The sequence below is a fragment of the Octodon degus genome, unplaced genomic scaffold (assembly GCF_000260255.1).
Source record: "Octodon degus isolate 3935 unplaced genomic scaffold, OctDeg1.0 scaffold00081, whole genome shotgun sequence".
NCBI classification, from domain to species: domain Eukaryota; kingdom Metazoa; phylum Chordata; class Mammalia; order Rodentia; family Octodontidae; genus Octodon; species Octodon degus.
The window spans coordinates 8,004,306-8,021,988 of record NW_004524657.1 but is presented as its reverse complement, the minus strand read 5'-3'; the positions used below and the strand labels follow the sequence as shown (position 1 = coordinate 8,021,988).

The 17,683-nt window shown below is 38.2% G+C and overlaps 1 protein-coding gene across 13 annotated transcripts in view; it reads left to right on the top strand.

The window, feature by feature from the left end:
• Abi3bp (ABI family member 3 binding protein) overlaps positions 1-17,683 on the top strand; it is a 275,396-nt gene that overhangs the window by 41,103 nt on the left and 216,610 nt on the right. For all 13 annotated transcript variants that reach the window (XM_023721261.1, XM_023721268.1, XM_023721267.1 and 10 more), the window contains exon 2: positions 9,468-9,647. In XM_023721261.1, the coding sequence (XP_023577029.1) occupies positions 9,468-9,647 (180 nt within the window). The remainder of the gene's footprint in view (positions 1-9,467; positions 9,648-17,683) is intronic.

Below are 17,683 nucleotides of genomic sequence, written 5' to 3'. Positions count from 1 at the left end.
TGGCATGTGGTGCTGGGGGATTGAACCGCGGTCCCTGATGCCTTGCCAAGCTTGTTCTAAGTAGGTGCTTTAGACCACTGAGCCATCTCTCCAGCCCTCAGTTTGTTTTCTGTTGCTACAACAAAACACAGAGAAATTTATGATAGAAATTTATTGACTCCTGGTTCTAGAGGCTAGGAAGTCTAAGAGCATGCCACTGGCATTTGCTGATGGCCCTCTTGCTGTATCATAATGTAATGCAAGGTACTGTATTGTAAGAGAGTGCAACAGAGAAAGTTGAACTTGGTTTTACAAATGCACTCACAACAGTGAACACCCTCCCACAATATCATACATTCTTGAGGGCAGAATTCTTCTGACCTAATCATTCCTTAAAGTCCCACATCTCAATATTGTTATATTTGGGATTAAATTTCCCACCCATGACTTTGGGGGACACCTAGAAACACTCCTACTACCCATCAGTTGAAGAATGGATAGATAAAATGTTTTATATCAACACAGTGAAATGCCATTCAGCAATGAAAAGGAAAGAAGTAGTGGCAAGCATAGGTGGATAAATCTCCTAAAACTTATGCTGTGTGAAAGAAACCAGATGAACAAGACCGCATGTTGTATGAGGCCATTTGTGTTCAATTATTAGGAAAGCAGAATATAGTTCAGTGGCTGCCTGGAGCTATAATGGAGAGTAGATAGGTACAAAGGAATGTTTGGGAGTGAGGGACATGTCCTCAAAATGGATTACGGGGAATTTAATAAATTCTACATTATAACTTCTATAAGTTTACTGAAAGTCCTGAATTGCACATGTAAAATGGTATTGTATTCAGGGTTTACTATATAATATAGGACACATACTTTATAAGATTATTTTATAATATTCACTCAGAGTCAAATGTAAGAGTGTGGGAAATCTGTCCAAGCATTACTGACCGAAAGAGTACAGCTGAGAATATAGAGCCCATGCCAAAATCCTCCACAAGTCTAGCTGGAGGCCTAGAGCCCACAGCAATGTCTCATACAAGTTTGTACTAAGGCTTGCACTGGAAAGGCTTAAAGGGCAGTGATGGCGGGCCAGTGAGATAGCTCAGCAGTCTAAAGCACCTGCTTAAGCAAGGTTAGGCAAGTGCAGGGACCACTGTTCAATCCCTGGAACCACATGCCATGCCAGGCCCACCCCACAGGGCAGGCTGAGCCGGCCACAAAAAGAAAGAAAGAAAAAAAGAGATCGGTGATGGCAGCTAGAAAGTCTGTACCAGCAGGGTGAAGAATCTGGGCCAGCAGGCTAAGGAATCTGCCCTACAGCAAGGAAGTAACACTCAAGACAAGGATCAGAGCTTTCCCAAATAGAACTGGAGCAATCCTCAGGGACAGCAAGGTCCTGAGCTCCTCAGGCAGTGAAAACAGTTGAGTTCATATCAGGAAAACAAGCACAACATGCTCCTACAGAAGAATCAACAGCATACCATCTTCCTCTCCAGAGCCAGAAAGCTGTGCTGAAAGCAAGGACTAGAGCTCCCCAAAGTGAATTCAGCCATCCTCAGTGACAGTGAGATCCCTAGATGATGATGAGAACAGCTGAGTCCATATCAGGAAAACCAGCGTGACATGCTTCTTTAGGCGGATCAACAGTACTGCACCTTCCCCTTCAGTTCTCTTTTTTATACTCATGGCAACAATCCTCAGGTGGGCCTCCTGCACCCAGAACATGCTAATTCATTTCATCTGGGTTTTACACATTGGTCATTAGTTAATCCACCACAAATGGATAAATTTTATTGTATGTGTAATGTGTGATACACACATTCTTTCCATATGCATATGAAAATATTTGTTTTCTTTTTTATGCTCTCAGTGCAATTTTAAAATTCCACTGAAAGTATTTTCTGAAAATTATGAAAAGAATGTTTCCATAAGTTAATTTTTCCGATTTATTTGAATTGTTCTGCATTTTAGTAGGAATGTCAATATTTTGTCTGCCTAGATGAGATGTTAGGGCTGGTGAGATGGCTCAGTAAAATAACCACTTGCCTGACAAGCTCAAGGGCCTGAGTTCAATCCCCGGTTCAAAAAAAAAAAAAAAAATAGATGAGATGTTAGAGATCGCCTTGATATTAGATTAAGAATAGGTGTGAGATTCTCCCACTAATTTTATCTACAGAGAAAGAGAATGAGGCTTAGGGATGACAGGTGCTATTAGGTAAAATGTAGTTAAAGACCAAGTTTATGTCAGATCCCTTCTGTTAATTCTATGTATCATTAAGATAGAAGGACCTGTGTGGTTTAGTAGAAAATGACCCTTCTTAAAGACTCTCATGTCCTGTAGCCCACTTTTTCATAATACATGAGGCCACCTAGTCATGTTTTCATGATGCTTCAGCCCAAGGAAGACATTTTCAACTGTGAAGTCTTAAAATAAGCCCCTTTGTACATAAAAATTAGGTATTTATGAACTAACAAATTATAGACATTATGAAGATGCCAATATCTAAAAAGTGGCAGATGTCTTAAATAACTTTCTTGTCACTGATACATAATACTCAGAGACCAAGAGGCTCGATGCTGCCTATATTTACTAATACTACAATGTAAGTAAGGGGCTTGCAGTGGTAAAAGTAAATAAAAGGCTGATCTGCTGATGCAGGCAGGGCTTGCAAATTGAGGAAGGAAGTATTATCATGTAGCTTCCAGTACAGTAGCTCAAAGTTTAGAAGTAACCTGTTTGTTGTTCCTAAGGCATTGTCTGGGACAGGAATTTAGGTACATGTCACACAGTCCTAGCTGCAGTGTTTGTCTGTGTTTGAGATGGGAGGGGGGTCACAGGTCATTTGCTGGCCTTGGATCTGGCCAGTGGCATGAGAATGGGTTTCATCCAAGATGCAAAAGGGAGCCACTCTCCCAGTCATGCAGGCTTTGACTATCTCTCATATTAATATTCACCAATTATAAATTAATCATAGCCACTTCTGCTCAGTGTCAAGGCGGTCTCCCACAAACACAATTTAAAGAAGTTTATTTTGGCTTACAGTTTTAGAAATTTCAGGTCATGGTGACACACTCCAGTGCAGAAACGGAATGGTGGAAAGGCCTGGCACAGGAAAGCTGTTCATGTCAAGGAAGCCAGAAAAGAAGAGCAGAGGAAAGAAATATGCCCTTCTAGGTCACAGTTCCAGGGATCTACTTCTTCTGACTGGGTCCCGCAACCCAGCAGCACACTCAGACACTTAACCCACTAGTGGATGAATCCATGTATAAGGAGCCCTTTCTGGTCCTTGTAGCAGCCCAGGAAGCTTATATTTGTAATATCAATGAAAAGTTATTGGAATTCTAGAGCTAATTCCAATCTACCATCTCCAGTGCAAACCCTGGTGAGAATAAACACACTACAACATATTTGTAGTTATGGGGAAACAAGGGGTCCTAAGTCCAGGCATAATGATATCTACCCAGAACAAAGACCTCAACCTATTGCCTAAGCTGGGTTTTATTAATTCATGAAGAAAGGAGTGGCAGGAAGTATGTGAGTGCTATGAGTTGGCTAGGTAGGAGGCCTGAAATCACCTCTACCAATATGCACAGAGAAGGATATGTAGAAAGAAAATCTGCATAACACAACTGAGATAGTATCTAATGTTTTTGTGTATGTGGTGCTTCAATTCTGATGTGTAATCTTTAAAGCCCCAGGAAGTCATAGGCTCTATTTTGAGATTCCATCCGAGCTGATAGCCTCAAGCATTGGCTCTTATTCTGTCTCCTCCTGACTCACACAAGGGAACAGGGGAAGGGGGGCAGGGGTCTCCAGCTAAACACACCTGTCTTCAAAGACTACTATCAACACCTTGGTTGGACCAATATGCATTGCTTCAAGTCAATTGAAGGGATAAGGAAAAGTCCTAGCCAACCCTGTACATATCAATATGTGGGAATAGGGTCAGGCTCAGCCAAAATGGAAACAATTACTTCTCTTTCAAGGAGAGTTGCCTAGGTGGTCCTCCACATCCATGGATGAGTACAGTGTCCCCAGGATCCAGGAACCATCTGAAAGTCCTGCCTCTAGACTCATGAGAATTTGGGGGACACGCTAGGCTTAAATCACAGCATTTGGATTCTGATTCTCAAGAGACTCACACATATCTCTTTATAGAAATTTCATTTACTTCATCTATAAGTGCCACCAAAATCTTAACAGTTTTGGTATTGATGAAAAATCCAAGCCCAAATTCTCCTCTGAGATTCAAGGCAAACTCTTAGCTATGAGCCATTGTAAAAATCAAAAGTAGGGGCTGGGGAGATGGCTCAGTAGAATAAGTGCTTGCCTGGAAAGTACACAGGCCTGAATTCAATCCCTGGTTCTGAAAAAAAAATAAAAAGTAAAAGACTGCTGACATTTAATGACCCAGAGTAAGGATTCCCATTCTGTCTTACTTTTCTCTTGTTTCTGAGACAAATACCTAATACCAGAAGTTAAAAGAAAGGTTTATTTAGCTCACAGTTTGTATAGGTTTTAATCTCTACAGTCATCACCTGGCTGTAGAGCAAGGTGGCTTCCCAGAGAACAGTTCATGGCACCCACAAGGTAGTAAAAGCAATAAAGGAAGGAAAACAAGACTCTTTCTTTCTTTTATACTTTATGCGGGATACCCACCCTAGGGTATCTTAGTGAGAAGTATGCCAAACCAATCAGTGGTGTGATTTACTAATCACACACCCTTAATCCCAGAATCATACATTCTAGATTCAACCACTTCTGCAAAAGCCCTATGACCACATGGAGCTTTGGAAGACATCTAGACACAAACCATAACATATTCCAGAAGGGAAAACTATGAGGATAAAAGGGAATGGAACCAAAGCAAGTCTGAAACATAGCAGGGCAAACCTTAAGTCTTTCAGCTCTGTGTCCAGCACCCATGGCAGGTGGTAGCCAGATGTGAGATCCAAAGGCTTGGAGAGCTCCACCCCATGACACTGCTACTTATAGCTCTCATCATGTCTCTCTTGGGGTGATTGTTTCATTACCCATAGCCCTCCTTGGTTGTTCCACATCCCTGGATTTCCTATTTCCTAGGGTTTCCAGTATACTTTTGTTTTCATTCTTATGGTTTCGTACACTCTCAGGGGCATAATGCCTTGTCTCTTGAGCCTATCTCTAAAGTCTAGATGGACACCCTTCTGACTCCACAACTCTTGCATTCTGCATGCCTTTAAAGCCAGCACCACACGGACAATGCTAAGGTATACTACTACCAGCTTTAACATTAGTCAGGCCCCCTCGTATCATGGTTGTGGTGGGCTCTACATGCCTGGATTGTTGAACATTATGAAATGCTCAGGGAACCAGAGAACCAATTCCTGAGGCTACCTAGGATAAATTCACTGATAAGTACAGAAATCCCATGATCCATTTACCCTGCAAAAGCCCCACCTGTTAGTACAAGAGAATTTGGGGGGCATTTTAAATGGCAGATGGAATTATTTTTTTGAAGTTCCAAGACATGTTTTTATTTGTGAAACTTTAAAAAATAAGCCAGACTTAAAGACAATTTTGTGACTGCTCCTTTGGTAAAACTTAGGTTTGCTAAGTGGTGCTGAAATGTTAACAATGGCAGGTTCCATCTGTCTCGTTCAGCCATTCAAAGTCACCAGTTGGATTACAGGCTCATTCCTGTAATCCCAGTGCTGGGGAGGCTGAGACAAGAGGATCACTATAAGTCCAAGCTGTGTATTGAGACCCTGTACCAAATAAATAAATAAATAAATAAATAAATAAATTTAAACAAAGTCACCAGACAGTGAAATATTGGTCTACAGAGTCAGAGCACTGGGGGAAATCATCAAGGTGGACACTGCAGTTGTTTCAGTGGAAATGGAAGTCATATGAACAGTTGGGTAAACAGATATAAAATGCTTCACGAGGAAGGAAAGACTCTCTGAGGCTTTTGGGATTTCTAAATTCAAATGTTCAAATTCAATAGCAAATATACTGTGGGTATTTGGTGGCCACAGTGTTCTAAAAAGTAGGTAATAGTTGATCCTGAGAGTTATTCTACAGGAATCACTGATGTGTGTCTTTATATGGGGAGCTGTCCAGGTGAGTGAGGATTTACTATTTCCTGAACTCTGAGCACATAATGCATGCAGTGCACATTCTTTATCTGGCAGGCTTGCCACACACTTCCTAGAAAGAGAATGTGCTTTTCTGCTTTCCCTGGAACAGGCACCATGAAACACTGTAGTGTGTACTTATTGTAGACATGTGATCATGTATAAATAAGTTCAAGTTCTGAGTTTATTTAAAAACCCAACTCCCTGGCACTCGGGCATATGTCCATGTGTTCATGTGTTTTATGGATTTTGTTTTTGTCTTTTTATTTGAGATAGGTCTCATTATGAAATTCAGGCTGGCCTTGAACTCACTTTGTAGCCAAGATTGGCCATGAACTCCCAAGTGCTAGAATTACAGGTGTGTGCCACCATGCCTGGCTTGGGTTTAGGGGATTTAATTACAATGTTTTTCCTCTGCATGTCATCCTTCAAATTTAAATGCATCTTGATTTATCATTGGAAGTCCAGTTTTGTATCATTATCAGGTACAATAAAAAATATCTGGGGAATGCAGCTGCCACATAGCCTCCAACATTCTAATTAGTTTTTAAACAATATAAACACACATCATAGGTTTTTTTTTAAATCACTCTTTGTATTTATTGATACAAATTACTCAAAAAAGGGAGAAATCTTGGAATCATGAAGAGTCCTAGGCAGAGAAAGTGATCACTTCCAATTTGGTTCATGAGGAGTTCTACCTAGACTTTCTTCTCCTTTATTTAGTGTAAATGTCCTTTCTGCTTTCCTAGGGAAGTAATAACATAATACATTAGGCCAGAGTCCATAAACAAAAGTCTAATGTGAGAGTGGTCCAGGGAGTTTCTGTTTTTAGGTAAGTGTAAGTGCAGCCCCAGTGCACTAAGGTGTTCAGATCTCTTCTTTCCAACAAAGTGTTGCAGCACACTGGTTGCCTTTTGACTCTGTAGGACCTGGTAACCTTCTTTAGCAGCAGAATACACATCTGAAAATTTATTCCATTCTTTTGAGCAGGATTCAGTTCAAATCTGGAATTAATATAGGTACACCACTAAAAAGGAAAGATTAGATTTCACAAAGTGTATTTTATCAGAAGTATAAATCATCTTATCACCATCTGGGAAAGTTAGAACAAAAAAAGCACAAATAGCATCAATTTGAGCACTGTGCTTGTGATCTGATTGAGCCTTATTCCATTGGACAGGGACAAAGGTCTCAATGAAAATGAGAGTAGGCAAGTTCAGCTTGGACAGAACCTGAAATCCAGGACTGACCCTCCACTAAATATGCAGAGTGATGACGGTATGGATGCCCTCAATTTTGTTATTTGGAGGAACTGAACTAAATGAGCTGTGAAGTCCCTTTTTCAGACTATGGATGAATCACTTAATATTTACAGGCATCAATTTATTATAGATTTAAGAATAGCAATGTAAAAATTAAAAAGTAAAAACTTCAAGATTTTGGGAAGTACAAAGCAATATTCATATATAGGGTACTAATGTAGGAGAACGAGACTTCCAAACCCAGATGGAGTTTGTGTTCTTTAAAACCAAAAAATGAATTTTAGGAACAACAGAGGTTAAGAGTAGAATACATTTATTGAGAGGAAGAAAGTTTCTGTGTGAGAGAGGGATAGAAGGGGGACCCAAGCTGTTTCGAGGGTTTTTTATAGAGCAAAACCTTGAGGTGAGGAAGGTCTAAGGTGAGAAACATGGGAACTCACACATGAGGTGGGACAAAACTATGGTCAACCAATAAGGCTGCAAGCACAATTGCTCAGGTAAAATTGATCAATTCAAGATGTAAGTGAGTTACATAGCAAGTGGGCATGAATATAGAAGAGGAGTTTATCCATTAGCTGGTAGTGGTTGGATTAGTGATGTTTCTTGGCTTCTGCAAGGTGGTGATCAATCCCAGATACTTAGCTTTAGGGAGATGAGCATTTGTTTGATCTTGGGTCTTGTGGTCTGGCCCACAGTGGGAGTGTCCATATCTTTCACAGTTGCAAGGTATATTATTGTAGCTGAAGAAGGACAGAGTGTGATGACTTTCTAGTTCACGCTGTAAAGATGTGATGATTAAATTTATCTAGTATGAAACTTTCATTAGTGAGAAACAATGCAAATTGTTAAATTGGTAAATGTCTTCTCAGCAGGCAGAGTATTTTAAGAATATGAAATCTTTGAAGAACAAAGTAAAAAACTTACAATCTTAAACCTTGGAGCCAGATATGTTTTGGAATTCAGAAATTTTGGACATTTTAGAAAAGAGTTAGATCAAATATTACATAACTTTTTCAGTGAGATCTTGACCAGCAAGCACAAACTTCCACAGCAAAAAATGTGAATAGTTGCACCAGTGTGACTAAAAAAGATTAAAAAGACTCAAGATGGCTCAGAGTGGATTTTGTTACTAAATAAATTTGAAGTGAAATTGAAAAATAAAAAGCCTTTTGAATTTCTTCATGATGGCTGATATTAGTAAATATTTATTGAGCAATTACTATAGGCCATCTTTAAGGCTGTGCCTTTTTCAATAATCTTTGTAAACAACCTGGAAAGAAAGCAGAGGTTGTCCCTCATTCACAAACAGGAAGCTAAGGCTCAAGAATGTCTGTGTTGTTGTCAGAGGCCAAACGGGTAAGACGTTTTGGTGATTATCTTCCCCTGTTGCATTAGTGGTTTAGAAAAACAGTTTTGAGAAGTGCAGTAATGTCTTTCTTTTTACTTTCCACAGTCTCTCTAGAGAAGGCCATCTAATGATCTCTTCCTAGCTAGCGACACCCAGATGACACTCTGTGCTGAATGTCAGATAGATATTGAACTCACTGTTGAAAATCTACGTCATTGTCTCACTAATTGTCTTTCCCCTTAACCATGCTCTTCTTCCCAGCAATCCCTGTTTCATTCCCTCAGCTACTGCCCCCCCTTTCAGAATGCTCCCTTCTTTCTTCCCTTCCCAAACAAATGAATGACCAAGGCCTGTGAGTGCTGGGCCAAATGCCAGCACAGAGGAAACTGGATTTTTCTTAAGGTTTAGTAATTCAATTTTTCCAATAAAAAATTCAGGTCCCCTCACTGTAAAGTCAAAGTTCTGATAAAAACCAGAATTCTACGTACTTGTTCAATAATAAATATCAGGTATTGAATCCTCAAGACTTTCTTTTTATTATAGGTTGCTTATATGCTGTTAAGTACATTTTCTTCAATCATTAGTTTCTTAGCTACATTTTGAGCATTTGGGAGCATGCACTTGGTTCTGAGCAGCAAAGTTGACCAGCAGCCTTCAGAGGAAAATGCCTACAGGCATTCAACCATTGCCGGGAATTTTTGTGGATGCAAACTTGTAAAGTAACATTCTTTTCTTTTTTCTATTGTTAGGTAAAAAGCCAAGCCTGAAAGTCCATATCAATACCACCAGTGACTCCATCCTCCTGAGGTTCCTGCGTCCAAGTCCAAATGTAAAGCTTGAAGGTTTCCTCCTGGGCTATGGCAGCAATGTGTCTCCAAACCAATACTTCCCTCTTCCCACAGAAGGAAAATACACGGAAGCTGTAGTGGGTAAGTTGATTAGGGACCAGGCTCTGAAAACGTGGGTAGCAGGCAAGGGGAGTAATGTGTACAGACCTTGATGACTGCAGCTATTCATTCTATAGACTTGGTTGGACAAAATTTTAGAATTACAGATTCTTCATAACATAATTTTTAAATTAAATTTTTTATTGAACACATTAATACTTATCTTTAAGAAATCCTTATCTTGTAGGTCATTACACCTATGGTTCCTGCCTACATAACCTACCTCATAACAAAAAGCATTAATAGAAATGGTTGGCTCAAACTTCTCTAACCCAGTTTTGCTAATATGGACTGATTTTGCTTCTTGATATCTTTATCTTCTTCGAGTGGAAATGCCACAGCTTTTTGTATGTCTCTTTATGAAGTGCTACCTTTTAAATAAAAAGAAAATGTATTCTTAAAATTTTATGATATTCCAGACAAGAAATGTCATGATCACATTCTCATCCCTTGGACAAAATCCCTGAAACACAATTGAAAGGAAAAGAGGTCTATCTTGGCTCACAGGTTTCACACTCATAGCTGACAGGGCCCAAGGCAGGCAGGGCCTGGGGGAGGGTCTGGTGGAGAGAAGCTGCTTCAGTTGTGTTGGCCAGGAAGTACAGTGGAATGAGAAGGCAGAGAGAGAGTGCCAGCCTTCCAGGTCCCACCCCATGTGCTACCTCTTCTGATCACACTCTAGCTCCTAGCTGCACATTCAACTCTGGTTTCATCAGTGGATTAGTCCATGAGGGGTCCAGTGCTCCCATGAGCCCAGCACCTTCCCAAACCCTCTGAACCAGTGAACATTTTGGAGACATTCTAGATCTAAACCATAATAGGAAGAGAAAAGCTTAGTGCTAAACAACTGTGAGATTAGGCATTTTGGAAAAATACAACACTGTATTTGACTGTGTGAGCCATGCAAAAATGGAATGTTCACAAATATTCTCTACTATATTTACTTGTTACTGTCCACAGTGACCAGAAACTGCATGCTTACCCAAAAAATAGAAACAGACCAATTACCTCCTTACCATGAACTCTCCAAGTGCTACTTTATTTATGACAGATATAGTTTCATTATATAGATTGAGAGTTGGTCAACAACAAACATCTTTTCTATATCAGATGAAAGATATTCTATTTTATTTATTTATTTATTTATTTATTTGGGGAAGGATCTACCGGGTGTTCAGGGTCTCACTAGTAGATCGGACTCCTAGTGAACTGCCTGTTTACAGCCTCCAAAGAGGCATGTGCCACCACACCCTGTTTCAATTGCTTTCTCAGTGCACCCCAGGTGCAGGGCTGGCACAGCAGGCCCAGGGATAAAATATCCTGCCCTTGCACCTACTTATAGGCACTTTATTCTGCTGAACTATTTGGCCAGCCCTGCATTTTAAAGTGAAAGAAGTTAAAGTATTTATGAAAAATATGTTAAGAAAACTAAGGAAAAATTTTAGCACAAGTAGTGCACACTTTTACTGTTTCAATTATGAAGATTGATTAAACAGACTAAGGAAACTTTATGTATTATTATCTTTATCCTTTAAATTTTTTATTGAGGAGAATTTCAGATGAGGGAGAATATTGTCTGAAGCCTTAGTTTTTATCATGTAGCTTGAATGTGTATATTTGTCTTGATAATTTTTCTCTGTGATCATATATACCTATATATGTATATTTTCATAAAATTTACAGCATAATCAGACAGCATAATTTTCTCTAAAAATGTTTCACTATGAATGTCTAACAGATGTGCATTTTCAGAAATTATCCCATACTTATTATCTGACCACAGTGCAATGAAACTGGAAATAAATGACAAAAGAAACCACAAAAACCCCATGAACACATGGAAATTAAATAACACCCTTCTCAGCGAACAGTGGGTTATTAATGAAATTAAACAATAATTTAAACAATATCTACAATTCAATGAAAATTCAAGCGCAACTTATCAGAATCTGTGAGATGCAATGAAAGTAGTTCTTAGAAGGAAATTTATAGCTTTAAACTCACACATTAGAAAAACATAAAGAGAATAAATAAATACACGGATGCTGAACCTCAAACGTCTAGAAAAGGAAGAGCATACCAAGCCCAAAGCCCACAGAAGGGAGCAAATTATAAAGATTAGAACAGAAATTAATGCAATTAAAATAAAGAAAACAGTACAAAAAATAATGAATCAAAAAGCTGGTTCTTTGAAAGATTAAATAAAATTGATAAGCCCCTAGTTAACCTCATCAAAAAGAGGAAAGAAAAAAACTCAAATTCAAGAAATAAGGAATGAAAATGGTGAAATTACTACAGAGCCTGTGAAAATTCAGAAGATTATCAGTGGCTACTTTGAAATTCTTTACTCCCTCAGAACAGAAGACTCAGAAGAAATGGACAGATTCCTAGAAAGGTACAAATTACCAAAACTGGATCCAGAAAATATAAGAACTCTCAATAACCCAATATCAACCAACAAAATTGAATATGTGATAAAAAACTTAGCAACAAAGAAAAACCCAGGTCCTTATGGATTCACAGCTGAATTCTACAAGAAATTTATAGAAGATATAATCCCTATAGTCCTGAAACTCTTCAACGAAATTGAAAAGAAAACAATCCTCCTAAAATCATTCCTGGAGGCAAGTATCACACCAATGCCAAAACCAGAGAAAGATTCAGCTAATAAAGAAAACTACAAGCCAATCTGTCTCATGAACATAGATGCCAAAATCCTCAATAAAATCCTAGCAAGTAGAATAGAGCAAATCATCAAGAAGATCATACACCATGACCAGGTAGGATTCATCCCAGGAATGCAAGGATAGTCTGACATATGCAAATCTATAAATGTAATACACTGTATCGATAGAGCCAAATCCAAAAACCACATATCAGATAATTGAAATAGATGACCTCTATTTCAATCTGATAAAAGCCATCTATGACAATCCAGCTGCTAACATAATTCTAAATGGGGAAAAACTGAAATCTTTTACTCTCAGATCAGGTACAAGACAAAGATGTCCTCTATCACTTCTATTCAATATAGTTCTGGAATCATTAGCTAGAGGCTTTAGACAAGAGAAAGAAATAAAAGGAATAAGAATAGGTAAAGAAGAAGGTAAATTATCATTATTTGCAGATGACATGATACTTTACTTGGAAGACCCAAAAAACTCCACCAAGAAACTACTAGAATTAATACACAAATTCAGTAGCATAGCAGGATACAAAGTCAATACCCAAAATCAATAGCATTCCTATACACAGATAACAAACATAGTAAGAGAGAAATTAGAGAAACAATATCTTTTGTAATAGCACTTTCCATTTCATAGAAAATGAAATACCTTGGAATTAATCTAACTAAAGAAGTCAAAGATTTATTTAATTGAAATTACAATACTCTGAAAAAAAAGATCATAGAAGATTTCAGAAAATGGAAAGATATTCCCTGCTCCTGGATAGGAAGAATCAACATTGTGAAGATGGCCATACTCCCAAAATTGTTATACAGATTTAATGCAATCCCTATCGAAATATCACCAACATACCTCAAAGACCTAGAGAAATCATTCCTAAAATTTGGGACCAGAAAAAACCTAGAATAGCAAAGGCAATTCTAGGCAACAAAGGGAAGAAAGTAGGCATTACAATCGCTGACTTAAAATTATACTACAAATCTATTGTGATAAGATCAGCATGGTATTGGCAAAAATTAGACCTGAGGATCAATGGAATAGATAAGAAGATGCAGATATGACTACAAACACACTCAGCCATTTTATCTTTGACAAAGGGTCCAAACATGTTCACTGCATAAAGCATAGCCCCTTCAACAAATGGTACTGAAAAATCTGGCTCTCTACCTGCTGAAAACTAAGACTTGACTCTGGTCTATCACCATGCACTAAACTGAAGTCAAAATGTATTAAAGATCTAAACATTAAAACAGAAACACTAAATCTCCTGGAAGAGAAAGTAGGTGGAAATCTTGAAGACATAGGGGTAGGCAAACATTTCTTGAACAAAAATCAAACTGCATCAGAAATACTTGAAAGAACTAACAACTGTGACCTCCACTTTTTGAGAAGTTTCTGCACATCCAAAGAAATTCCCAACAGAGTGCAAAGATAAAGCACAAATTTGGAAAAAAAAAACAAACCACGCTTAACTAATAAGCACCCAGACAAGGGTCTTCTATATAGAATTTATAAAGAAATAAGAAACAATATGGCCCCCAGATTTAAAGACCCAATCCAAAAATGGGCATCCGAGATGAACCCACACTTCTCAGAGGAAGAAATACAAGAGGCAAATAAGTACATGAAAAAATACTCCACATCAGTAGCCATTCATGAAATGTAAATTAAAACAACACTGAAATACCACCTCACCCCAGAAAGAATGGTTATCATGAAGAAATCAACCAACAACAAATGTTGGAGAGGCTGTGGGAAAAAGGAACCCTTCTCTATTGCTGGTGGGAATGTAGACTCATACAACCACTATGGAGACTCATCAAAAAACTAGGACTGGAAATCCCATTCAATCCAGCTATCCCACTTCTGGAAATTTTCTTAAAAGAACTGAAAACATCATATCATAGTGATACCTGTGAACCTATGTTTATAGCAGCACAATTTGTGATAGCCAAATCTTGGAAACAACCATAATGCCCAACACCTGAGGAATGGATGAAAAATATACGGTGTTTTTATGCAATGGAGTATTACTCGGGTATAAAGAACAGCAAACTCAAAGCCTTCATAGGTAAGTGGATGCAACTTGAAGATGTACTCATCAATGAAATAAACCAGATCCACATGTGTAAATATCATATTGTCTCCCTAGTGTAAGAACTCAAAAGAAGAAATAAAAATTGAAAGGTATAACACAGTTAAATGGAAAGTGAGAACTTAAGGATTAACCAACAAAGAAAGAGAAGGGAAAAAAGTTCAGAAATAAGGCAGGAGCAGAACCATGTTTATATAAACATGATTGTTAAGGCAATAGTCCTAAGAATCTCCATCAGGTTTTTGAAAATAGCAGTCAATGGGTAGAATTCTTACCCTGACTGACTCTATATGCTGATATTTGTGAACTAAACAACTACACTGAGGATAGCAATGTGTAATATTAGATCCATGCTTGAAATACCTGCCATTTTAGTCTTCCAAATGCATACTGCTTCTAATGTCATATGAATTATTGCTATACTCTCTCCGAAGTAAATGTTTGTAAAAAGAGTAATAAAAGAAAATAAGAGAGAAGAAAAAATGTCAAAAAAGCCCAATGCCACACATTTGTTATAACAATAATTCCATAATATATATCTATATTTAAATTTCTGCTGTGACCTTTAAATTATCTTTTCAGGACTGGTTAGTTTGAATCATAATGTAGAACAGGTCTATATGTTATACTTAATGGTGGCTTTAATATTTTCTTCTCTTCTGAATTACAACTAGTTTCTAGAGAAATTGGTTGATTTATTTAACTTGCTGCTTCATTCTGTGCTTTTCTTAAAAAATAAAAAACAAAATTTCTCTCTCTTATATAAAGTAATAGTAAGTTAACTTGGAGCCTGCATTAGATTTAAGTTCAAAATTTTGGAGGTAAATATCACTTCATAGATGGTAGCATGTATTTCCTTTTGATACAAATGATGCACTAGCTAGGTTCCCATTCATTGATCCTAGATTGCTTGGTGTATGAGTGTTTTTGTGGTTTTAGTGTGCTTTTCCTATTATAAAATTTACAGTGAAATTTTCATTTCATGGTTTTGGTGTGTTTTGATGATGATTGCTCAGATACAGTGTTTCCTATGAGGACTGTAGAATGGTACCTTTCTAATTCTTTTATTTCCTTTTGTCTTTTTAAAAAGGTGATAGTGAAGAGTTTTGTCTCTCCTTTCATCTACTTTTCAATTTTCTTTACTATTTTGAGAAATGGTAAAAGAACTGTCATTATTAAAAGGTCCTGGCCCAGTGACCTCCTGTTGCATGTGTGGAGCTCTGCCGGCCAAGCAGCCTGCTGGACACATAAACCAGCCCAATAAAAAAGGAGAGGGACAAGGTTTGATGAAGGGAAGATTATTTTATTTGTAAGGAGGGAAAGGAAGGAGGATAAAGAAGCTAGGTAGCTCCTATGATAAGAAAGAATCAGGTTAGGGGGCTCTGGAAAGATGTTGGACCCAGAGCCCTTTTGTTCCTAGCTGTTTTTATAGTGAGATCTGAGACCCTTCTCCCCCATCTGGAACATGCCATGACTGGGTTGACTTCTGGGTATCTCTGCCTACCGGCATGTCTTACGGTGGGCTTACACAGCTTCTCTGTGTCCGTTTGTCTACTTGTCCTTGGCCTACCATGTAAGGGTTTAGCTTTGAGGTGAGTGGCTAGTTAGTGAGCAACATTTTTTTTATGGCCACCTTAGTGTTATTAAGCAGGGTGTGGATACCTGTAATGACCTCTATAATGAACCTAAGTGAATAATAGAGTGACACTAGAGTGAATACACATGGGTATATTAATGCATAGTTGTGAACATGTCTTAAAATTAGTTGTCCCTACCACCATTTTACCTTTATTTTATTAGAGATAGAGGTGGCTTATCATTTGTGTGCTTGGCTTTTTTTCTGTTTCCTGCTGTCAGGTTAAGTATTAAAGCATATACTTCTTCCCCAGTACTGGAGATTAGCTTAGGATCTTCGTAGTGAGTTACACCATAAATCTTTTTGTTTTTATTTTTCGTGTTGCAACAGGGTCTTGCTAAGTCACTAAATTGCCCAGACTAGAATTGAATAACACACACTCCAGCCTCAGCATCTCAGAATGCTGTTCTACTATGCTCACCTTAAACTGTGACTTTGTTAAAGATTTGTATCACAGTGATTTCCACTGAGTAGATAAATAATACCTATTTGTCACACAGAAAGACTCAAATCTATGAAATATGGAGGCTGGCAGAGGTAGATATTCAGGGCAGGTAACATACATAGGTGTTTGTGTAGCTTAAAGGAGTCTGAACACAAAGATTCTAGAACTCCCATGAGGTTACTCCTGGTGATATTTTAAAAACTCTTACCTGTCCTTTAGATCATTTTATTCTTTGTATTAATCCTCTTTCTCTTCTGCTACTCCAGTGGAAGTAGAGAAACATTCCTCTTATGTATTTCTGTTTTCATGTAGTTATGTCACAAAATCTGGGTGTTTCTGCTTTATTACTTGTGTTCTAAGTTAAATGTTAATTTTTTATTACTAAAATTCATCATTTATTTTCTTCTGTGATTGTGTTTACATTTTTGCCCTTCATTCATAAAACAGCAGTCCATTTGCTTTCTGTTCCTGGCGTAACAAATTGCCACAACCTTGGTAGCTGGAAGCAAACATACATTTCTGATGTTACAGTTGCAGGTTAGCAGTCCAACATGGGACTCAGCGGGCTGAAATCAAGGTGTGGGCTGGGTTAGTTTTTGCTTCAGGAGGCTCTGCAAGGAAAGTCTATTTGTTGCTCTTTTTCTTTCTTCCATTTCCAGCTTCTTCAAGCTGCCCTCATTCCTCTGGATAACTGAGGGCTGAGCTCTTCCTCAAGCACAGCAGTCACCCTGGCCTGTTTTCTTCCTCTTTTATTTTCCCTGTCTTTGCAATAAGGAGAACTGGTTAATCCAGGACACATTCTACTTAAAGACCAGGTGATTTTTTAGCAACCTTAATTCTACATACAATCTGAATTCATTTTTGTCATAGAACTTCATTCATTCTCGGGCTTCGGGAACTAGGGGGTGGGCAGTGTGGGGGTGGCATTATCTTGTCTGCTACAAGCTGTATGTTTCAAATTTGGGTCTCTGGTCTATTGCCACTAGCTTACTCCCAGATCTTCTCCAATTCTTTTTGTCTCTAACAGGTGTGTTTTCAACAGACAGGCAATGGATGAGTTAGCAAATTTGTTTGTTTGTTTTGGTAGGACAGTTTCAATAATTAACACATTGCATACATTCTTCCTAGTGGTTAATTGCTGTACAAGATGCAGAC